The following is a 22,823-nucleotide window of genomic DNA, read 5'->3' as shown; positions in this document are numbered from 1 at the left end:
GCTAGCCCCCGGCCATGCCCCCGCCAGCTCCGTGGGGACACCGCAAAGCCCAAGGGCTGGTCCCAGCACCGGGGGTCTGCAGCTGGGATGACCCCAGGAGCTGCTTTTTGGGGGGTCAGACCCTGTGGCAGCCCCGGCGGGTCCCGGTGAGGGCCGGGCTTAGCTGGGAAGATGATCTGGGGGCGGCCGGGCTCCCTGTGCCGACGCTGGCGGGGACGCGGAGCAGGTGCTTTGGCAGCCGCTTGCGCTCGCTCCTATTAATGGTGTGAGCAGCCCGGGAGGTGTAACGGGATCGCTCCTCTCTCTCAGCCCTCCCTCCCCTCGCCCCTCGCCTCTGGCAGCGTCCCGGGAGCGGGGTCAGTGAGGGGCAACACAGACGGCCCCCGCCAGCGGCTCTCCACGGCCCCCAGCTCACACGGGGACGGGTCCCCGGGTAAAGGCATCGATGAAGCTGGTCCCTGCAGGGAGATTTTTGCCTCTTGTTCGGCTTTCGCAGGGGGAGCCACGTGGCTGGCGGGGTCTCAGTGACTGGGAAACGACCAGAGGATGCTACGAGTTGCGGGGTGGCTTGGAGGAGGCAACAACTGCCCTGCCCAGCTGCTGCAGGAGCAGAAGGGAAGGGTTAAATATGCATAGTCCTGGCCAGATCCACCAAGCATCACCTTCCCACCATGGCCCCCCAGCGCCTGTATCCAGCCCAAACCCCCTGCAGGGTCCGAGCGATGCTGCAGCACGGCCCCACGGGCACCTCGGGCACCCCCGGGAGCGGGGAAAGGCCTGGGAGCAGAGCAGCTCCCAGGGCCCAGCACAGCTACAGACAAACCCAGAACCAGAGCGACACTAATGAGCCAAACCATGGGGAAAGGACACGTGGGGAGCTCCCGTCTCGGAGAGAAGCATCAGCTCCCGCGCTGCAAGGGCAAACTTGGCGGGGGGTGAGCGGGACGAGGGCGAGCGGGGCGGAGGGCTGGAGCCTCTACCGACAGCCGCACTCCTCTGCCACCATGTTGGGGAACTTGCGGACCTCCAGCCCCTCCGTGGAGAGGCTGATGATGAGCTGGTCCGAGTAGCGGACGGGCACGCAGCAGGGAGCCCGCCGGAGGGGCGAGCCCCGCTCCTGCATGCCCAGCAGCAGCACCGTGTGCGAGTGGTAGCTGGGGACACGGGTGGAGAGGGGCAGCTTGCAGGGACCCTCGCAGTTGTTGGCCGCGTAGGCGGTGGGCATGACGATGAACTTGCGGTCGTGCAGGTCAATGGTGAGCTCCTGCAGGCGGCAGTGGGCCTGGTGCCGTGCGCTGCGGTTCTGCCGCAGCACCTTCCGCCGCTCCTGCCACCGCGCCCGCACCGTCTGTAACGCCTTCAGCAGCAGCAGTGTGTGCAGCTTCCCGGAGCCGGGCGGCCGCTTGGCACCTTCATCCTCGCCCGGCCCCGGCGGGTAGTAGCAGAAGCTCAGAAGATGCTGGAAAAGTTCCGTGTTTGCTTGGAAAGCCGGGATGTCCCTCAGCTCCTGGATCACCGCCTCCAGCTTGCCCAGCAGCAGCTGCAGCACGGTCCCCTCCGGCTGCCAGCCCCCCAAGTGCTGCTCCAGCACGGCCCCGCTGTCCTGGGGGAAGAGCAGCACCGAGGGCTCCTCCGACTGCACCAGACGCTCCAGCGCCGCCTCCTCTGACAGGTTGAGGAGCTGGTGAGGGAGGGTCTCCATCACCTGGAAGTCCAGCCAGTGGTGGGAGCTGGGCTGGGGGGGCGGCTCGCTGGAGGGGCTCAGGACCTGACGGATGAACCGGGTCAGGACGCCCAGGAACTGGCTGCTGTTGCCGGGCGCTGGGGACGAAGCGTTGGCATGGCTCGGGGCGGTGGGGGACGGCAGCTCCTCGGTCCCAGCCTGGGGTGGGCTGCGAGGAGAACACAGGGAGGGTCACAGAGTCACCTTGTACCCCAGGGGTCCCGCCAGGCCCTGCCCCACATCCTCCTGCCGCGGTTCCATGGCAGAAGGGCTGGGGCTGCCCCTCTCCCCCCACGGCTCCCAGCCCCTCTGTTTTTCCACGGCTGCGGTGAGGGCCACGGACCTGAGCTGCAGGTATGGAGCCACGTCCACCACCCCGTCAGCAGAGAGGTAGGAAGAAGGGGCCAAAGCCACCTCCTCCTCCTGCCGTGACGTGGCCAGCAGGAGCAGCACGGGGGTCATCCTGGTGAAGCACTTGTCATCGGAGCCAAAAAGGAGCTGCTGGGTCTCTGTGGGGGGCAAGGGGGCACCTGGTGGGGAGAGGAGTGGGTGAGGATGGTGGTCTGGGGTCTCCCACATGTCCCCACAGCCCCTTGTTACAGACAGCCTTGAGAGGATCCCAAATGCCCGAGTCAGGACTCGGAGAGCACAGACATCACTGTCCCCCCGCCACGTCCCTACCTCCCTCTCCACGATGCCTGATGGCCAGGGAAGCCTCGAAGCTGAGCTGCTCGCTGCTGCGGGTGACAGATGCTACGGCGGCTGCCAGGACCAGGTACTGAGTGTCCCTGGTGAGGCAGAAGCTCTGCACGGAGGCAAAAGATGCAGAAGCCTCAAGGACGTGGGTGAGACATCACAAGGGGGGCACTCAAATGAGCCCCCCGCTGTGGTCCAGGTCACGCAGTCCACGGTGGCCCAGAGAACAGTGAAATGGGAGGGTTGGGACCACCGGGAGCAGAGAGGGCAGGGGGGCTTTGCCACCCAGCCCCAGAGCTGCTCCGGGAGCCGTGGGGTGCAGGGAGGCCCGCGGGACCCCTGGGTGGGCAGAGAGCCCTGAGTGAGCCTGGCCCCAGACCCGCTTCTCCCGGCAGCAGTGCCAGGCTGCTGTCCCCAGCCAGGCTGGAAAACCCTGGGGCAGGTGGGGAGCCAGGACCCCCAGAACCGGCTGGGTGCCACGGGCCACCCCCCTGTCCTTGCCAGGAGCTGGGGACAGGGTAACAGCACCATCTTCAGGCATGGGTGGAGAGTGCGACAGGGCAGGGTGCGGGAGGGGGTGGCAAAGGTGCTGGGAGGGGATGGGAAAGGGACTGGGAGGGGATGGGAAAGGGGCTGGGAGGGGATGGGAAAGGTGCTGACCCAGCAGAGCCAAGCCACCCCCCTCCTCCTTTCCCTGCTGGCACCCAGGACCGGACTCCCCAGCCGTGGCCACCCACCTGCTCCTGCGCCAGCCCCGTGCCGGTGGCCAGCAGCTCCTCGGGCCACCGGCCACCCGGGTAGAAGAGCAGGAGGCCAGCCCGCAGCTCTCCCAGCGCCCGGCCCACCTCTGCCTGGAACACCAGCTTGAACCACAGCTTCACCTGGGCTTCCCACTTCACTGCAAAGGAGAAGACAGAGGGGGTGAATCACCTCCGCCGCGGGGCTCCTGGGGGGGAGCTGGGTGAGGACGGGGCTTCGGGGCCGAGCACTGGTCCCATGTGGTGGCCAGAGCACCTGGGACGGGAGCGGAGAGGGTGGAGGGACATGGCAAATCCCCTGCCCCGGTTTCACAGGGTCAAACCCTGCAGCCCCAGCGAGTGGGGGGGTGCCTCGCTCCCCGAGTGGCTCTGGCAAATGTTCATGGGCAGATCCTCACGTCATTAAGGCAAGAAAGCGAGAAACGCTCATAGCCTCGAAAGCAGAGCAGAAGCCACCGAGGGCGTTAGTCACAGGCAGGGACGAGGCACCCTGTTGCACACAAGCTGTCGTCACAACTAAAGCTTCTTAAAAACGTACCCAGAAAGACCTTTTACTGTGTCGCTTCACTAATTTTAAAAGAACCCAACCCCGCAAATTTAATCCTGTGTTTAAGTCTCCGATTTAGGGCGAGCAAACAGCATCGGCCTCCCCGCGCCCTGTGCTCGCCCCGCTCCGCTCAGCCTCGGCGCAGGGATTTCACACCAACCTTCCTCCAGGTGCAGCACGAGGAATCTGTCCTGTCCCGGCTCCACCACGTGCGTGTGGATGTGCTTCAGGGGATGGAGAGCAGCACCCGCCTCCCCGGCCGGGCAAAGCCCAAAGGTCTCAAGGTAACTTTCATCCCAGCTGGTGCGTTGTCTCAAGAGCTTGATGAAGCCGCTTTCATAGTGGGTGAGAACACCCACGACCTCCAGGTGCCTCGGGGTCAGCCCGTCCTGGTCCATTTTCACCCTGCACACGGGCCCTTCCAGCCCCCCGAGCGGCCACGGGTGCGGGCTGGAGCCGGACCAGGCGATGGCCCCTTCCTCAGCCACCCCCTGGAGACATTTTGCTCCTGGGTCAGGCTTAGAAAAGAGGCGAGCAGCAGCACTCATCCTCGGTCTTGCCACCGAGCTGCGTCTCACTCTTTCCTGCAGACTTGTGTTTTCTCTCTTTCTTTCCTCTGCTTCAAGCCCCAGCTCCCCCAGCAGGCCCAGCTCCGGCCCCTTCGTCGGGGAAATCCTTTCCCCCGCGTTCCCCTTTCTCGGAAGCGCTGCAGAGGGGAGCGACAGCATCAGGCAGGCCAAAAGCACCCCAAGAGCCGCCTTCATGTTCCCACTTCAGCTGCTCCCAGCGCAGTCGTTCGAGCCGCTCACACGCATCCCAAAACCCTCGGGCGGGAGGGGAGGACGGCGTCTCCCTTTTAAAAACTGGTGGCCTTGAGCTGACAACACACAACACACCTCCCTTGAGAAACTCAAAGGCTGGTGTGCTAGAGAGGAGGGAGGGATGTTTCGAAGCAACTTTTTTGTTCTATTTTTGGGTTTGCATCTAGTATTGGAAATGTAAAAAAAAATTAAAGCTGTTTCTCTTACTCGTAGGGATGCACGTCCTTGACTTCAGATGTTTTCTAAAGGAGGATGGATGTCGAGACCTGGATCTTCCTGGGGACTGGCACGTACTATTCCCATGGGCAGCGAAACACCAGGAGGGAAGAATTAGCCAGACTAAGAGGAGGGGAACAGAGACAGATAATGGGCAGCAACTAAGTAACTGTATGGAAAGCCTCCCCCCTCGGCTGGCACCTCGTACGGTGCAGTTTGGAGAGGCCGCCCTGCAGAGGTTTGTAACATCTCCTGAGCCCCAGGCTGCTTCAGCCAGCAAAGGAGAATCTCACAGGGCGCAGCAGCAGCCTGATGGCTTTGAACACTTAAGACTTGACTTTGGAAGTCTCACAACACATGTATTAAAAGGACTTTTCCCTCTATGAGATGTCAATACTCACTGGAACACCTGGAATTACCAATGCCACCTACCTAATGCACCCCAGAGAAACCTCCCCCCTCAACCCAAGGTATCTCCTTTTTTGGCTGTGGAGGGCAGGGGCAAAGGTACCCACAAAAAGTCCCAGCGCACACTCAGACCCTTCTCTGAGTTTCCAAGACTTTGCAGTTGGGAACTCAGGATCTGGCTACAGCACGTCATAAACAGGCTGAACCAGAGAGGGACAAAAGGCTGGTGAAGGTGAACCTCTGCCACAGCTGTGACAAAGGACACGCACCTGGCAAAGGGGACCCCCACACAAGCCCATTCAGGCATCAGGCCAGCAAGTGGTGCTGGCACGGCAGTAAAACCAGCGAGGGTCGGCTCTCCGGCACCGAGACACCCCAGTTCAGTGAAATGGATCCTGGGAAGGACAGAGAGGAGAAAGCTCAAAACTTCTACTTGTTAATGGGAACCAAATGATTGTTTGAAGGAAACATTTAGTATAAATAAAACCCCAGAGAACTAAAAGCTTCCCAAAACTAGTCTGCTAGTGGGAGTATACACACAATAAAACCCATACTGACAGCAGGTGCTTCGTAACGGTACAGACAACATTTAATGAATTATAATAACAAGCGAAGATTTAATATCACGGCAGCTTTGGTCATTTGACTAAACATTCCCAGAGATCTCTGCCACCGCCGCAGAGGAGAGCACCGGCGCTTTGTTTGTGAACCCACGTTTGGCATAAACAGTCCAGCGAGCAGGGGGTGGGAGCGAGGCAGCTGCGTACCAGGGAAGGATGATTCTCTCTTCAATTGCCAATGAAATCTTGTCTGGTGCATTTTACCAACTCCAAACTGATTTCCTCAGCAGAGGACAAGCAGTGACAAGTCTCCCCCTCCCTGAACGAACACCTCAATAAAGGATTTCAGTTGAATAGCAACTGATTAACTGGCTGGTAATTGCTGGGATACACAGCACGCAGCCTAAGGGGGGGAATATGTTAGGCCAGCACAGCTGAGCTAAGGTTGATGCAGCTATTCGGTTAGAAGGAGGTGAGGTGCCTCGAGATTTCCAGTCCTTTCCCTCCTCTTTGGAGAATTTCCAAAATGTAACCAGACTGGGAATGTTTTATGTATCTAAGGGCTAATGAAAGTCAACATTTTTAACCAAAACACAGGAAAACATGGAGAAAGGAAAACTGAAAACCTTTTAATGAACCTATCGAGTTTAGTCAAATTCACAAGCATAGAAAACAGAAATAATTCTCTGAATCAGTCGTGATCTGCATATAAAAAGATACGAGCTACAGGAGTCCAGTGGGACTGAGTCCAGGAGGGGCTTCAGTTGGAGGGAGGCGGAGGGGGGATAGTGCCCGGCCCCTCCGTGGGGAGAGGTGGTCTCATCATGGGTGGCAGAGGAGCAGGGGGGGGTACACCGGGTGCTGGTGGCAACTGAGGTGGCACTGGGGGCGGTGGCACTGGTCCAGAGGGAGGCATAGGAGGCAGAGTCATGCCTCCCGGAGGAGGCGGTGGCATGGAGTCCGGCAGAGGCGGCCTTGGGGGCAAGCCGTTCATCAGGGGAGGCGGAGGAGGCCGCTTCACGGTTGGGGGCCCTGGAGGGAGGTTTGGAGGAGCTGGGGGCTTCTCCATCTTGAAGTGGAATTGAAGGAAGAACTGGGGAGGGGAGAGGAGAAAAGCAAAGAGAAGGGAACGATTAATCCTCAGGACAACTCTGTGCCATCACACACCACGGCTGTTCTCTGCCCCAGGAACACAGCTCGGGCCTCTCCTGACCCGTGACCGCCACAGGCCATGGCTGCCCTTCCACCCCGGCAGCATTCCTGACTTGCACCAGTCTTGTCCAGTATTTTAACTCCCCTGAAACTTGTTCTAAGTGCTACGCTCTCTGTGACGGGGTCGGTATCCCCCAGTACACATTCGTCCCATGCGATACCCAGTGAGTACCCAGTGAGTACCCAGTGAGTACCTCCCTGCCACAGGCTCTCCCCAGGCAGGTGGGTGCAGGGAACACGCAGCGAGGAGCCTCAGAGAGGACACGGTGTTGCATGTTTATGCACTGTTCTGCTGACAGCAACCGAGGATTCTACCTCCCAGGTTAAATCCTCACCAAGATCACACACAGGAAGATCCTTCTGTCAGGAGGAGTCACTGCACAGTTGCAGTGAAGGAATAAAGATTTTGGCATCAAAGCCAGCACGGGTATCACTGGTGTGCACTCTCCCTGCATTGCCTTTCCCCCAAAGCTGCTCTGCCCTCTTGCTCCCTCTTTAACCCTTACGAAAGCTGTTGCAGTGTTCCAGCTACCTGTTTGGTTTCCCTGTTCCAGTGGGTCCAAAACTTTCCTTCTGCTTTGTCGATTTCTCTGCTTGGCACCTGCAACAAAAAAAGAAAGAGGGGCTATTCTTAGCACCACCAGATTAGCTCAATGGCCCTTTTTAGCACCAGAGCCTGCAAGATAAGCACAGTTATTCCAGGCCTGTGTGAGATGCGCTGGTCTCGGATGTTATTAGATAGAGATGGGGGCAGGAAAGAATTAAGTTACTTCCCTATCGGTCAAGGACAAGTGCGCTGGCAAAAAAAGCCTCGCTTAACATCTGCACGAAAGCTGAGGAGCAAAGCCCAGAAGGCTCCTTTGTGTGCCAGACACTGAGCAGTCAACGGCTCCCCAGAGCTCAGCCCACAGCCTAGTTTTCATGCCAGAGTCCTCCACTAATTCTCATCAGGGTTTAATGACTTCCAGTCACATCTTCTTGACCCCCCACTTTCCACTCCATTAACCCCCTGAAGGCTAGAACAGAAGTCTATAATGGTGCTTCCTGGGAATTCATGTCTTGGAAGAAGGGAACTTTCCCAATAATCAGTGAATCCTAAATCTTACCTTGAAAGCTATAGTTTCATAGGGCTCTGCTGCCATCAGAAGGTATTGCCAGCGTCTGTCGGGGGGCTCAATCCTTTGCTCGTAGGCTGACATGAACCGATGGCGAGGCATGATACTCTCTGCGATCTCCGGATAATCAATCTGTTGGGGTGTTATTGCAGCGTTAAGGAGAACGTCCTTTTCACTCCCCTTTTGTACAAAACAAACCTCTCAACTATGAAGCAAACTTAGTGCCACCAAAGGAAACAGCCTGACAGCTGCGATCACGGATTTGCTTGACACAATCAGCAGCAGAGGACTAGGAAGGTAAGGCCTTTTTTTTTAATTATTATTTATTTCATGAATCCTGCAAAGAATTGCTCATTTAGCAGCACTTTCACTTGGATAACCCAAACACCAACAATTTTAACGGTGCCCTTACCTGGAAGAGAAGGCTCTGCTGGCCTGTTTCGGGATCTCTCTGTTTGGTCACTGTAAAGAAAATAGGAAAGCTCAGTGCATCGCCTAGCAGGGTTACAGCAACATTGTTTCTGCCCTAGGAAACACACAGAGCTTCCAACAACAAAACATTACAAGATTTTTCTCCCATTTATCAAACAAAATGCCACATTGTCTTTAACCAAAGCTGCTACTGTGTTTTGGGCCCCTGACTACAAGACATTGAGGTGCTGGAGCGAGTCCAGAGAAGGGCAACGGAGCTGGTGAAGGGTCTGGAGCACAAGTGTGATGAGGAGCGGCTGAGGGACCTGGGGGTGTTTAGTGTGGAGAAAAGGAGGCTGAGGGGAGACCTTCTTGCTCTCTACAACTGCCTGAAAGGAGGGTGTAGCGAGGTGGGGGTCAGCCTCTTCTCCCAAGTAACAAGCGATAGGATGACAGGAAACGGCCTCAAGTTGTGCCAGGGGAGGTTTAGATTGGAGATCAGGGACAATTTCTTCCCCAAAAGGGTTGTCAAGCACTGGAACAGGCTGCCCAGGGCAGTGGTGGAGTCCCCATCCCTGGAGGGATTCAAAAGCCGTGTAGATGTGGTGCTGAGGGACATGGGTTAGTGGTGGCCTTGGCAGTGCTGGGTTAATGGTTGGATTTGATGATCTTAAAGGTCTTTTCCAACCAAAACAATTCCATGATTCTACTAAGGATCTCTACCAAAATTCAGCTGCTGTGGGGCAAAGACACTGTGCAGTGCAGAACAAAGCTGGGAGATAAAGAAGCCAAGTTGTGCACTGAAGGCCAAACCAAAACAATGGGGAGTTCAGAGAAAAAAAACTTGAGCTATACATGCAACGAGTGATTTATGAGCATGAGTGAAAGATGGTACAGCACAATAAAAGGAGAGAGAGACTGAAATAATGTCATCATCTCCTGCATTACTAACAAGAGCTGGAAGACTGAGGCATACCAATCTATTATTAAAACGGTTCTCACTCGACTGTCCGCAATAAAGAGATGTTCCATGGGTAATTTAAACAATAAAGGACATCAGGAGATAAGCCCATATCTTATTCATGGACAGACCTGGGAAAAAGACTAATTAATAATTCACACCCACAGCACTACACTTCAGGGAAGCTCCAGCAGGCATTAGGTATCTCCTACGACTGACACCCTGATGTACCTTTATAACCTGGTCGTCCAATTTTCACAAATTTCTTCACTTCCACTTTGACTTTTTCCGGAGCTGGCTGGGCAGGGGCTTCCTTCGCTTCCTTGGCAGCTCGACGGGCCCTGGATTCATTTGAAATGTGCCAAATTTAACAGGTTAGCCACACTTGTTTCTGAAGGATACACTAGGAGCAGTTTGAATCCCTCACCACGGAATATTCAGTGCTTCACAGGAAGCGTGCCAGGAAAACCTGTTGTTTCTCTTCCACATGCACCACTACAGCCAGTCGTATCCACGTCTTCCCCTGACTAAAGGCTCATCTCAATTAGCTCATCCAGCCCTGAGATGACCTTGGTGCCTGTCTCCGCATATGGATTTGAGAAGACTTAAACCCCACACACCAGTCATCTAAACCAAAGCAAACTGCATTTCTGAAAATAAAACTAACAGACTTCTCCCAACCTACAGTCACAAACACAGGTCCTTTTAACTAGACTTAGTTAATTTACTTTTAAAACTCATTCTCCCCCTTCCTTTAGAAATCCCACAACTGGCTTTGAACTTGAGCTCAAACTGGAGCTTGTCAGCACCATTTTTTGGAGCGGATCTAGTCTGTACCTGCTGGCTAGTGCCAGGCCGTTCGCTAGGAAACAAATACAGTCAGAGAACATTCAAGCACAGTGTGCTGCTCTGTAATGGAGTTCAAAATTTATAGATGCACACAATCATCATTTTAAAGTGCTTAGGTAATGGGAATAAAGCTACGGTGGAGAACGACTTACAAATTGGTCTGATGCTTCTTCCCCTGGGTGTGTGCTAAGTAACTGCCCTGAAATAAAAAACAAGGTAGAAGAAAGTTAAATGAAGACAGGATTGCTCCTACGCTGACAGATATTTGTCACAGAGGAGAGACTATATCACACGTTGACAAGGATATTTTAATCCTTAGCAGAGAGGAGCCTTACTCAAAAATTGCAGATTGCTCTCAACTGCTGAACTGTCACAAACTGTCAGGCTTAACACAAGCCACTACCCACCCATCCGCTCGTCAGCAGTCAGTCAGCAGGCACGTCCCAGGTTCTGGCGCTTGAAGCAACTATTATTCTAAAATAGTTGCTGCTGAGATCAAGGCAGACAGCTGCTCAACTCACCTCGTTGTTGTGCAGCGTTAGGCAAAGCTTGCATTCGTAAGAGCCCAAGTGATTTTTCATAAAATAAGGGTCCTAGGAAGAGAATTATTACAAAGTTACAAGCCAAATACATGGCAAAACAACCAAATAATCAAAATACGTAGTGTCGAAATTCTGCTGCGCTGGAAGAACTGAGTTTGTAGATTTAAATTAATAGCATAACACTGCTTTAGGGCTACGAAAACAGAGAAACCATAGCAGCCTTGTTAATTAGTGACAGCACACCCAGCTGCAGGCAACAGCAAAATACAAACCAGTTCCAAGAAGACTGAAAATAACATAGTAACAGCTGCTTGAACACTGCCACAAATGTTTCTTCTTCCACTCCCACATTACCAGAAACAGAAATATTTAATTTCGATCCATAACTTTCCACTAAATCTCTCGCTGTTTCGCTCAGGCAAAGCTCTAAACATATCCCCACAACAGCCTGCAGGATGGGAGCCCCGTGTCTTTTCTTCCCCGCGCAGGCGGAGGCCAAGGCTCACCTTGTTGATGTCGATGGTTTCCAAGGCCAGCTGCCGGAGCCTCTCCCTGCGGTCTCGGTTACTTTCTGAGGCAGAGGCTACGCCTCCGCTTCCAGTTTTACCTCCAGGACGATGCTGAAAATCCATGATGGGAACTTCTGTGCTTCAGCTACTTACAGAGAAAGAGAAAGTCTGGAAAAGTGAGGAAAAGCAACGTGAGTGATAACTGATGCTGTGAACCTGGAGTTCAGAGCACTACTGAGACCCATCAGTAAGGACATGAGACGGGCAGAACAAACCATGCCCTGGACACTCCCCACGTGACACAATTTCAAAGTAGAAGTAAAATAATCCAAAATAACAAGCCCCAGAGCCCTTCCCATCTCCTCAGCCCCTCCTATACAGAAACATGATCCTCCCCGACATGCCCAGCCAGGCCCCAGCGAGGCGCAGCACCCACCAGTGACTCCCCTCGGTCCACGAAACAAGAGCATCCCCACGAGCCTCCAACCCTCCACCTTAATAGCCAACAGCCCCACAACCTGCCGCGGGCCGAAGCCCCTCGCCATCACCACAGTTTGGTGCTGCCCCACCATCTCAATGTCCCCTCCAAGGCCCCAGAGACACCCCCACGCAGCCCTAAACCCTCTGCCCCCAATACTTCAGCAAGATTCACAGCCCCCCTCAAACACCCCCCAGCAAGGAACCAAACCCCCCCAAAGCACCCCCAACCCCTCAGCAAAGGTCAAAGCCCCCCCAGTATCTCAGCAAGATTCAAAATCCCCCCAAACACCCCCAGCCCCTCATCAAGGAATCAACCCCCCGCCTCAAACACCCCCAGCCCCTCATCAAGGAATCAACACCCCCCAAAGCACCCCCAACCCCTCAGCAAAGGCCAAAGCCCCCCCAATATCTCAGCAAGATTCAAAGCCCCCCCAAAACACCCCCCAGCCCCTCATCAAGGAATCAAACCCCTCCAAAGCACCCCCAACCCCTCAGCAAAGATCAAATCCCCCCAACACCTCAGCCAGGTTCAAAGCCCCCCTCAAACACCCCCAGCAAGGAATCAACACCCCCCTCCAAGCACCCCCAACCCCTCAGCGAGGGTCAAATCCCCCCAATACCTCAACAAGGTTCAAAACCCCCCAAACACCCCCAGCCCCTCATCAAGGAATCAACCCTCCCCAAGCACCCCCAACCCCTCAGCAAAGATCAATCCCCCCCAACACCTCACTAAGGTTCAAACCCCCCCCCCCAAACACACCCCAGCCCCTCAGCAAAGAATCAACCCCCCCCAAATCCCTCCCCACACCTCAGCAAGGTTCAAAGCCCCCCCTAAGCGCCCCCAACCAAGGGTCACCCCCCCGCACCCCTCAGGGACACCCCAGGCCCCCCCCGGGCCCGTACCGGTGCGCGCGGCCCCTCTCCCCGCTCCCGCGCTGCGCATGCGCGTGTCCCGCCCCCTCCCCGCGCGGCTTCCGGTTCCGGGGCGGGCGGGAGCGGTTCCGGGGTGGCGGCGGGCGGTGCCGGGGCCATGGGGCGGCCGTAGGGCTGGGGGGGTCTGGCCATGAGGTACAACGAGCGGGAGCTGCTGTCCCTGGCCCGGCAGCCCGCCGAGAAGGCGGCGGAGATCCTGATGCGGGTGCCCAAGAAGGGGAGCGGTGAGGGGGAGTGCGGGGGGGAGGCCTGAGAGGGCGGGAGGGGAGGTGGAGGTGTAGGGTGGGGCCGGGGGTAACTGGAGCGCCAGGACTGGAGTTACTGGGGGACAAGGATAGAGGGGGGCTGGGGGAGAAGGGCTGGGAGAACTGGGCACCGAGAACTGGGCACCTTGTGGGGCAGGACTGGGAGAACTGGGCACCCTGGGGGGCAGGACTGGGAGAACTGGGCACCCTGCGGGGGGCAGGACTGGGAGAACTGGGCACCCTAGGGGGCAAGACTGGGAGAACTGGGCACCTTGGGGGGCAGGACTGGGAGAACTGGGCACCCTAGGGGGCAGGACTGGGAGAACTGGGCACCCTGGGGTGCAGGACTGGGAGAACTGGGCACCTTGGGGGGCAGCACTGGGAGAACTGGGCACCCTAGGGGGCAGGACTGGGAGAACTGGGCACCCTGGGAGGCAGGACTGGCAGAACTGGGCACCCTGGGGGGCAGGACTGGTTGTACTGGAGAAAGGGGAGTTGGGAAACTTGAGGGTAGGACTCGGTGGGGTGTTAGGACTGGGGGTGTTGGGTGGGTGGGACTGGGGGTATTGGGAGGCAGGACTGGGAAGAGACTGGGAGGACTGGTGTGTAGGGCTGGGGAGCACGAGTGGTGGCACCTGGTCCCAGGGGTACAGGGCTGGGGGGGCTGAGGGGCGATGCTGTGGCTGGGGGGGGTCGCGGGGGACCAGGGGCTCTTTCCTGCAACCTCCCAGCAAATTTCCCTACAAACCAGCACTGGAGCACGAGCGTTAGAGCAGCTCCCTCCCTTGTCCTGGGCTTTTCCCTCCGCCCGAGGACCTGCAGCGCTCTGGTGGCCTTTGTCCCTCAGAGGTGACATCTGTGCTGCCAGCCCCAGGCAGGGGCTCCCCCGGGATGTGCAGTGGTCGCTGGGGGTGGCTGAGGTCCAGGCGGACGCGTCCTGTGCCCACCAGTGACACGATGCCCTGGGCTCTGCCCAAAAGCCACTCGAGAAGCTGCAACGTGACTTTTGTCACCCTGTGGCTGCAGCCCGGCGGGGTCGATGCAGAGGGTGCCCTTCCCGAGCGGGTGCAGCGTCCTGAGCTCTTCTAGGAGCAAAAGTCTAAACTCTACCGGAGCTTCCCCGTAGGTTTGGTTGGATCGGTGCCGTGCTGGGCGCTGGCAGGGGTGGACGAGCCTTCCCTCCCCTCCCTGGGCTGCCTGGCTCGGCCCTTCTGCCCACCTCAACCATCTTTTCCTTTGCAGTGTTAAAGAAACGCCTCGTGAAGCTCGTTGTCAACTTTCTCTTCTACTTCCGGACAGACGAAGCGGAGGTATGGAAGCTGCTTTTTGTGGTGTTTGTTTTCCTCCCTCTTTCTTTTTTTTTTTTTTGTGTGTGTGTGAATGGGTTGCATGGGGCTTTGGAAGAGGGTGGTGCAGTGACAGGCTGCCAGAGCCAGGACAGAGCCCACGTTTCCTCTTCCATCTACTCAGTGAAAACTCCTGGGGGTGAGGAGCAGCGCTGGCATCTCCCCACAGCTGGCTGCTTCTCCTGGGAGCTTGGAATGAATCTTTTAAACAAAACTTTTAAAGTTTTTTTTGCCCCAAAACTGCAAAAAGTGGAGTCTGTGATGGCTGTTTGTAGGACTGTGCCTTAGCATGCCAACCTGTGAGGGGGAAGATTCTATTTTGCTCACCTGAGAAAAGAATTAGCGTTGGTTCTTCTTTTTATTATGCCAGGAATTTTACTTGCCTACGATGCTGACTGTTATGGGGGGATTTTTGTGGCTGTACCCTATAGATCTTGTTATTCTGGGCGTGCAGAAGCCCTGCTTGGGTCTAGGGAAAAAAGAAATGAGGGGTGGGACCTTTGGGTTCTGTTTTAGGCTTTGCCGCTGCTGAGATCTGGTGATTTTAAATTAATCCCTTGCTAACTGTTGCTAAAGAATCTCTTCTTGGAAAATGAATGCAAAAGCAACCTTAATGTGTGTGAAGAGAGGTGCTGTGTGCGTGCTGGTGCGGCACACAGAGGGACTGGAAACTTCTAGTGGCATTTTTAGACTCAGTCCATCATAAATATTTTACCCTGCTGATGGCTGAGCGCCTGTTTTCAGTCGCTGATCGCCGCAGTCGCAGTGCTCTGGGTCGGGCCGAGGTGCTGAGCAGTCGCTCTGGTGCCCGTCTGAGCAGAAAGCTGCAGCTGCGGCTCCTGCGCTGGCGTGGGACGAGGCTCTGAGGCCACGGCCCGTCTCCTTCGCTGTCTCCTTCGCTGCTGCTCTGCTGCCTTCTTTTCTGGTGGTTATTTGTAAGCAGTCGTGTGTGTTCTGATGGAGGGGAGGGGAAGCTCGTCAGTGGATCAAAATTAGTTCAGCAGGTGGGTGGGGGGTGCTTATGTAAAACCATTGTGCCAGAAGTACAGAGTAAAGCAGGCTTTTCAGTGTCTTCCCTGCTGCCTTATTTGCCTCTCGTGTTTTGTTTAGCTTGGACAAAAGAATTCACTTGGGGGTTGCTTTTGTTTATGGCTTGTGTCAGGAAGAAATTGTTGACTGTGAGGGTGGTGAGACCCTGGCCCAGGTGCCCAGAGAAGCTGTGGCTGCCCCCTCCCTGGCAGTGTTCAAGGCCGGGTTGGATGGGGCTTGGAGCAACCTGGGCTGGTGGAAGGTGTCCCTGCCCGTGGCAGGGGGGTTGGAACTGGATGGTCTGTAAGGTCCATTCCAACCCAAACCAGTCTGTGATTCTGTGATTACCCTTTGGTTCTCACATCCTTGCTCGGTCCGCGCTGGCGAGCAAATAGTACCTACGGTTTGCTTATCCTGAGCTGTTCTAGTGCATCAACACACTGTTCTCAACCCCTTGCAAGGCTTGAGGAGCACCCTTACAAAGTACAACGTGAGTTGTTCTGTGTGTCGTGTTAAATAGTTCGTCTTCGTTTGAGTTACTGAGCAAGGGAGTCGACTTCTTCACTGTCTTTGCATCACGGAAACAAATGCTAAAGCCCAGGCTGAATCTGAGTGAGTAGAAATGTTGAACACCTAATTAATGTGTGTGAAGTGTTCCAGGTTAAGACCAGCACAATGAAGCATGTCAGCAGGCACAAAAAAGGTCGATTAAAAGAACACAGAAGGTTCCTGCAATTAGGCTGAATTGCTTTAAAAGTAGCACCAGGTTATGAAACTTGTTTAAAAGGCAAACTCGGGCCACTGTCGCGCTGGTGGACGACGTGGGTTAAACCCTGTCTCTGTCTTTTCCAGCCCATCGGTGCTCTGCTGCTGGAGCACTGCAGGATCACCAAAGAGGAGGAGAACGTCTTCTCCATCAGTGAGTCCCGCGTACGCGTTCCCTTACGGCGAATCGTGCTGTGTCAAAGGGAACATTCAGCTGCCTGGTTCCTGCTTTTCTCTCTGTTTCTCTGGTAACAGTGGGGTCAGCGCTCCTCAGCCCTTCCCCTCCTCTGTGGGGTCAGCGCTCCTCAGCCCTTCTCCTCTGTGGGGTCAGCGCTCCTCAGCCCTTCCCCTCCTCTGTGGGGTCAGCGCTCCTCAGCCCTTCCCCTCCTCACTGGGGTCAGCGCTCCTCAGCCCTTCTCCTCTGTGGGGTCAGCGCTCCTCAGCCCTTCTCCCATCACCTGCTGGTTGTTTCTCTGGCGCTGCTGTGCCCGGCCCGAGGACAGCGGTATTTCATTGCCGGCTGAAGCTGTGTGGTTTGCACAGCTGCACGTGAGGAGAGCAGCAGTAACAACAGACCAACGGCTTCGTGCTTGTGGAAATCCCTCGCTCGGAGGGTTCGGTACTGACAGATTGCTGCTCCTGTGCTGTTGCGTGTTATCACAAAAAGCGAGCCTCAGATCAACCATCTGCCAGGCTAATCTCGCAGCAGTCCTCCCGCCACGCTGTTTGTCCTTGTGGCGATAGCCACGGCTCCAGCTGGCTCGTGGCGCGCCGTCCTCTGTAAGCAGCCTTTCATCCAGCAACTAATCCTTGTGCGAGAGGTATGTGGTGAAAAGAACAGGATGTTTCTCCAAGGCCATCCCCGTATCTTTTGGCACAGCTGCTTTTCTCTGCAGAGCCTCGTCTCCTCTTTTAGCCGGGAGAGGTGGTGTTGTGAACATACCAATCTCTCTAAGCCCCACGCTCCCACTTTCTGGGGGTTTAGGACTGTCGGGGGCTCTGGTGAATGAGGATTCCTGAGAAAAGGGCTAAAACCGATGGCGGTTGCTGTCGGGTTGTGTCCCCACACGGCAGCCCTGAGGGGGTTGATGCAGGCTGACCTGGTTATTTCTCAGCAGCAGCAGCAGCCTAGATCTCTGTGGACTGTGTACTAAAGAGCAGAGCTCTGGGGACAGTGTAATTAATTAGATGTCCTGATTCTGTCTTGGTGAAGACCTGGAGTTGCGTGGAGACTTGCTTTCCGCTGTGCACAGCACCAAATTCCCAAAAGCCTCGAGCAAAGACAGGTCAGTGCCTTCTCCGTGTGCCATTTAATTCCTCAGATGGCTGCCCTCTGCATAGAGCAAAATCACTTCCTCAGGGCCATTTTCCACTTCGGTTACTAAATTTCTGGTGACTGTTTGCAAAGAGGCTCAGGGAGTTTCAGCCCCGAATCTGACCATGTTGGTCTGGTTCAGTTCCGAGCTGTCGCTCTCAGTTTGAGAATTTGCTCTTTCCCCTCTGAAGTCTTTGGCTGCTGTGAGCTGACGAACGCTCTCGGCAGCTGCTCCGGGCCAGCCGGGAGCCACCCACGGTAAGGGAGTGGGGACAGAGGCCTGTGTCACCAGCTTGTTCGTCTTAATTGAACAGAGGCACTAATTGTAGCCTGGCAGAGTCTGGCTGCTGCAGGGGAGGGAGGCAGTGGTGCGCAGGCAGCTCTGCCAGGACCTCCCTTAAACCTTTTCCTTCTCCCTGGCAGGTTTCATTGAGGAGCCAGAGAGAAAATACTGCTTCGAATGTGACAGCGAAGAGCAGTGTCAGGAGTGGGTTGAGGCACTCAAACGAGCCAGGTAGGCTGAGCCGCTCGTGCGAGGTCTGCACTGTGCGCTCTGTGCTGCTTCTTTTCTGGGATCAGCTTGTGGTGAGCCCAGGCAGGAAAGCGGTTGTCTCCTCCCGAGCAAGCTTCCCTTCAGCTCTAAATAGCATCTGAAATTTCTCCACATCCTTTTCTGCTCAGCCTGCCACGCGGTCTGTTCCTGTCTTACAGCTATGAGTTCATGAGGAGGAGCTTGATTTTCTACCGGAATGAGATCCAGAAAATGACAGGGAAGGTGAGTCCCTTGAAGTCGGCGTGTCAGATGGTGACCGATGGGTTTGGACTGGAGCAGGGGCCGGTGATCTCGGGTGTTGCTGCCAGCCATCCCGCACAAGGCTGCATGTACAAAGAGATCCCGTGGTAAGCCAGTTCCTGAAGCCATGGGCTCAACAGCCAGACCTGAGCGTCTTCCTCTGCCGAGCAGCCTGTGTTGTTGTGCTCAGCTCTGACCCACGTGCACACGCTCTTCCAGTGGTGGAGCGGCCCGAGGTTTGTAGCCACACGGGCCTGGCCTGGGTTAGCCCGGACTCCCACCGGTTCTCGGGAAGAGGCCACAGGGAGCCCTGGCCAGATCGGAGCGTACGTGGGCTGAGATGCTGCTCGCACCTCTGCCAGGCTGCTCGGAGCACCCCTGCTCGGGGCGACAGAGGTGGCTGCGGCTCACCAGCGCGCTCCTGTGCCAGACTGGACTGAATACAGCCCATGACCCCTGGTTACCCGGGGTGTCCTCCCTGAGGACTGTGTGACTTTCTGCACCAGAAACAGCAGCGGGGGCTGGACTGGGGTAAATCCAGCACACAGCTGGGATGGGCACCCAGCCCCGCACTCAGACTGGTGGAGGGGCAGTCCTGCTGGCCTCCCCCCTCCTCTGCATCTCACTGGTGCCTCCCCTGTGCTCTCGCTGCAGGACCCCCTGGAGCAGTACGGGATCTCCGAGGAAGCCCGCTTCCAGCTGGGAACACACAAGCAATAATCCCCTCGCCTGGGCTGAACTGGCTTCTGGCCCCGGGCTCGCCCCAGAGGGTCTCCCCAAAGCACCCCCCAGGAGAACAGCAGCCGTTCCCCACAGCGGTGACCAAGTGACTTTTTAATTTATTAGCCAAATAATTTTGTATGATTTTTTTTAAAGGGAATTCATTGCACATTCCCACTTGCCCCAGCTGTGGAGGCAGCCAGCCTTCGCTGCTCCCTGCAGACTGTGCCCTCGAGCTGCCACCGCACTGCCATGGCAGTGGGAGTACAACCCCCCCCGGCTCCTAGCAGGAGCAGAGGAGGCAGGGACTGAGCAGAGCTCCTGGCACCTGCTGTCCTTTTGGCCTGGACCTTCTGAGCCAGGCCCTGAGCCAGCTCTAGCCCTTCTCTTCCTCCCTGTCCCTCTTCTGCAGGGAGCAACTTGGCTTTTCTGGCTCAGGGTCTTCCTGCAGTGTCCAAGGGAGCCGTTGAGGGTGGTTCATCCCCTCGCTGTAGGAGGATGCTCCAGCTGATGGCATGTCTGTGCTTGCAGGGTGAACCCTGTCATGCCCTCTCCTGTTTGCTGCAAAGCCATTTGGGTTGCCGAGACCATCTGATGGCCAAGCTGTTGAGGAAGGAGGCGTGGGAAGCCTTCCATTAACATGGGGAGGGCTCAGCCACACCTCCAGCTGCCCGGGAGGAGGCATCTGCTCCCCTGTGTCAAGGCAGCAGTGTCTGTGCTGCCACGAGCACCTGCCTCTGGGGGTTGTTTTATTTTTTTCCCTTCTCCAGGCAGATGGTGCTCATTCCTAGAGGCTTGCTGAGTCGCCCGCTCCAGCCTGTTAGAGCACTCACCAGTGCATTAGAACAAAGCTGCAAAGCACCGGGGGGCAGAGAGAGGGCCGAGAGATCCGTGTTGTGATTGTGCCTCCCTCTGCAATGCCGTGGGCTGGGCCAAGCTGTGCAGTTATTCAGCTTCCCAGAGAGGAAAGCCAGATGGAGGGGGTTGTAAAGGCTTTGGCTGGATGTTGGAGCTCCAGGCCATGCAGAAGTGAAGCCCAGGGAGCATGTGACAGCCAGGCATGAACCCTCCCTTCCCTGAGCCAGTGCTGCCGCTTTGGGAGCATCCAAAGGGAAAGACCAGAAAACTGCCAAAGTCACAGGGAGCTGCCAGGGAACAAGGGCTGCTGGCCCTGGGGCTCCTGGAAGGGAGAGATAAGGAGCAACGTCTCCTCGAGGCTCTGCACCTTCAGCCAGCGCTCTGGCTGCACAAAGGAAAACTGTCCCCAGAGAGGAGGGATGGACAGACAGACACTCCCCACCGCTGCACCCGGGGCTGCAGGAGACCCGGTTTCCTGACTCCCACAGCAGCTCCCCTGGAACTAGACTGGGAAAAGCTCCGGGAAAGGCCCTGGGGAAGGTCCCAGGTGACATTGTCAGATGGTCGGTGACAGAAGGGACTCGACTCCCAGCTGGGGCAGGTGAAGGCAGCATGAGGGCTTGGTTTGCAGCTCTGGGCTTTGTTCCACCTGGGTAGCAGGTAACCAGCACGTGGGGAGCGAGGTGGGGCAGAGCAGCCTGGGCTGGGAGCTGGGCTCCAAGGGAAGTTTTGGGTCTCCTCTTTGGCTGGGAATTAATGCCAAAACAAGAGCCCCATATTGCATTAGGGGCCTGGCCTTCCTGCTTTACCTCCTGCTGCTGGGTACCAGGGGAGTGGCAGATGTCCCTGATGCTTTATTTTTAACCTCAAAGCCAAGATTTTTTTTCCTTTCCCTCCAATGGTGCCAGGTGCTTGCTCCAGAAATGACCAAAGCGAGCAGAGGGGCAGCTGTCCTGCACAAGCAGCTGAGGGCATGGGCAGGGTGGAAGCCGAAAATAGGGCAGTTTTGAGGACAGATGGCAACTCTAGTAGAAGCAGCGAGGAGGGATTAAAAGCAGGAACATACGAGAGCTTCTGCTTTAGGGAATTAGTGTCCTCGGATGACTTTAAAGTGCATTTTAATCCTCCTAAGCCTACTCTGCTTTACCTCAGCGCAGGGGCATGTTCCTGATGTGCTGGTGGGGTACGCGGCAGCTTTACTTACTGTGAAAAAGAGATTTGTCTGGTCACTCGAGAGAGGACAGACGGATGCACTCCAGGCGTGGTGGCAGGACAACCAGAGCTGCGCCGCAGCCATCGCGTGGGCCAGGGCTGCCCCGCCGCAGGTCCGGCAGCTCTCCGGTACCAGCAGCCAGTTTCAGAGGCAGAACGTCCATGGCCAAACTCAGCTCCTCGTGGTTCAGCCTCAGTGAATACTTCAACAGGCAAAGTCAACCCAGACAGAACCAAAACCCCGGGACTTCTGCCAACGTTCAGTCATTTCTAGGGAACAAAATTCTCCTGCTCCAGCACGGCTCACCGGTTCCACCAGCCACTGTTGGTAGCTGACAGTTCTCCACCGCGTGCCTCCAGGACTAGCACCGGCGTCCTCTCCCCACGCCTTTCAGAAGGTAGAGCTGACACCCACCATCATCTTCACTGCACCTACAACGGGCATTTTCTTTAGATGTTATGGGGAACAGTTGGGTGAGCGAGAGACAATCCCAACACTTAGTGAAGAGGCAACAATGACATTTCTTAACTGAATGTAAATCGAATGCTGTGAGGAGTTAGACGGGCCAGCAGCAGGCCCCTAACTTAGATCAACTTCTAAAATAGCGCTAGGACACTGGGCTGGGTGTCAGGAGTAAGGGACAATGGTACTTGTAGACGCTTTGAGATCTGCATCAACTGCTGGTGATTTACAGACAATTGTTTGTTTTTCATACTCTGGTCACTCCACTTTTTGTATTTCAGGGGCCTGTTCTAATGGGTACGGGCTCCCTGAAACTGTTCTGAAGCCATTTATCTGTTGTACAGTGAACATTTCCAATAAAAACCTTGTTTTAATCTTTGTGACTGTCAGAGCTGTTCTAAGAACCCACAACCTTTGCTGGTGAGGGGGGGCTGGAGCGAGCTCAGGCTCCAGCGCAGCCCTGCAGGGACCGGGCGTCTCACCCCGCTAGAGCAGGTGTCACAGCAGGGAGCAGCGGTGGAGGAGCAGGAGATGCAGGAGCTGCACCAAAGAGATGGCGCCTTCTGTCCCACGAGGAGCGGTGGGGGAAGCTGTCCTGGTTTGGCCTAAACCAGACCTATTTTCCTTTCAGAGATTGTTACTTTCAGCTAAATCTCTTCTAAGTAACTGCACTTTCTGAAACTAACTGCATGTTTCACAGACAGTGTCTGCTTCTAGGGCTGATAACGCTCCAAGTTTGTAATTATCTCTGAGGCACCGGTAGGGATGTTGTGCAGAAAGGCTCTTGCTGTACTTATTCCTAGAGAACCCAAGGTCACTGCTAAATTCCTCACTGCTTACGAGTGAAGAGCCACAGAAGGGTCACATCTCCAGGGAGGAGCGGACAGGGCAGGTGACCCAAAATTACCCAACGAAGGTATTCCACCCCATACACGTCATCCTCAGTATAAAGCGGGGGGATCACGAGGGTCTCACCCTTCTGCTATGGCCGGTGTCTGAAGAGGACTCTGTCCGTTTTCCTGCTGCCCCCGATCCCGATCCCCGCACCCCTACACCCAGCTCTCAACTGTCGCTGGGCCCAGCCTGGGCCTTCCCGGAGCCTGCCCTGCAGTGCCGGTGGGGACGTGACTGACATCGGGGGAGCTCAATCTTGGTTTTATATATATTTAGTTATTTCCATTATTATTATTATTATTATACTCATTATTATAGTTTACTAAAACTGTTTTAACTTTCCAACCTGTACATATCTCCCTTTTCTCTTTCCCTTCCTCTTCTGGGGGCAGCGAGGAGGGTTAATTGAGCATCTGCCACCAGTTTAATACCCAGCCCAGCC

General features: G+C 55.9%; 3 protein-coding genes across 3 annotated transcripts; 1 reads left to right on the top strand and 2 right to left on the bottom strand.

Moving 5' to 3' along the window:
- Positions 1-976: 976 nt before the first annotated feature.
- AMH (anti-Mullerian hormone) lies at positions 977-4,488 on the bottom strand. The gene is made up of 5 exons (XM_068420834.1): positions 3,885-4,488; positions 3,157-3,317; positions 2,405-2,528; positions 2,067-2,253; positions 977-1,892 (listed from the first exon to the last, which is right to left on the bottom strand). Exons 1-5 carry the CDS (start codon positions 4,486-4,488, stop codon positions 977-979), a joined length of 1,992 nt encoding a protein of 663 aa, XP_068276935.1.
- Positions 4,489-6,337: 1,849 nt separating this feature from the next.
- SF3A2 (splicing factor 3a subunit 2) lies at positions 6,338-12,761 on the bottom strand. The gene is made up of 9 exons (XM_068420741.1): positions 12,712-12,761; positions 11,326-11,496; positions 10,799-10,870; positions 10,430-10,476; positions 9,660-9,769; positions 8,469-8,518; positions 8,048-8,188; positions 7,474-7,542; positions 6,338-6,822 (listed from the first exon to the last, which is right to left on the bottom strand). Exons 2-9 carry the CDS (start codon positions 11,449-11,451, stop codon positions 6,490-6,492), a joined length of 948 nt encoding a protein of 315 aa, XP_068276842.1. The 5' UTR covers positions 11,452-11,496; positions 12,712-12,761; the 3' UTR covers positions 6,338-6,489.
- A 55-nt stretch (positions 12,762-12,816) lies between these two features.
- PLEKHJ1 (pleckstrin homology domain containing J1) lies at positions 12,817-21,865 on the top strand. Its single transcript, XM_068420809.1, has 6 exons — positions 12,817-12,965; positions 14,229-14,296; positions 16,214-16,280; positions 17,865-17,955; positions 18,153-18,216; positions 18,889-21,865. Exons 1-6 carry the CDS (start codon positions 12,872-12,874, stop codon positions 18,952-18,954), a joined length of 450 nt encoding a protein of 149 aa, XP_068276910.1. The 5' UTR covers positions 12,817-12,871; the 3' UTR covers positions 18,955-21,865.
- The last annotated feature ends 958 nt before the right edge of the window (positions 21,866-22,823 follow it).

This window comes from Nyctibius grandis, chromosome 31, assembly GCF_013368605.1.
Source record: "Nyctibius grandis isolate bNycGra1 chromosome 31, bNycGra1.pri, whole genome shotgun sequence".
NCBI lineage: Eukaryota > Metazoa > Chordata > Aves > Nyctibiiformes > Nyctibiidae > Nyctibius > Nyctibius grandis.
Note: the sequence above shows the minus strand (reverse complement) of the source record. Positions and strands in the feature narration are given on the sequence as shown.

Bases quoted from the DNA above. Each gene is read 5' to 3' on its own strand.
- SF3A2 (XM_068420741.1), bottom strand. From the start codon at position 11,451: ATGGATTTTCAGCATCGTCCTGGAGGTAAAACTGGAAGCGGAGGCGTA. The intron at 8,519-9,659 runs GTACATCAGGGT...TTTTCTTTACAG, and splicing joins TGGACGACCAGGTTATAAAG to TGACCAAACAGAGAGATCCC. The intron at 7,543-8,047 runs GTAAGATTTAGG...TTTTTGTTGCAG, and splicing joins ATGAAACTATAGCTTTCAAG to GTGCCAAGCAGAGAAATCGA.
- PLEKHJ1 (XM_068420809.1), top strand. From the start codon at position 12,872: ATGAGGTACAACGAGCGGGAGCTGCTGTCCCTGGCCCGGCAGCCCGCC. The intron at 12,966-14,228 runs GTGAGGGGGAGT...TTTCCTTTGCAG, and splicing joins GGTGCCCAAGAAGGGGAGCG to TGTTAAAGAAACGCCTCGTG. The intron at 16,281-17,864 runs GTGAGTCCCGCG...TCTCCCTGGCAG, and splicing joins GGAGAACGTCTTCTCCATCA to GTTTCATTGAGGAGCCAGAG.
- AMH (XM_068420834.1), bottom strand. From the start codon at position 4,488: ATGAAGGCGGCTCTTGGGGTGCTTTTGGCCTGCCTGATGCTGTCGCTC. The intron at 3,318-3,884 runs GTTGGTGTGAAA...TCTCCTTTGCAG, and splicing joins CGTGCTGCACCTGGAGGAAG to TGAAGTGGGAAGCCCAGGTG. The intron at 1,893-2,066 runs GTCCGTGGCCCT...TTCTCCTCGCAG, and splicing joins GCTCCATACCTGCAGCTCAG to CCCACCCCAGGCTGGGACCG.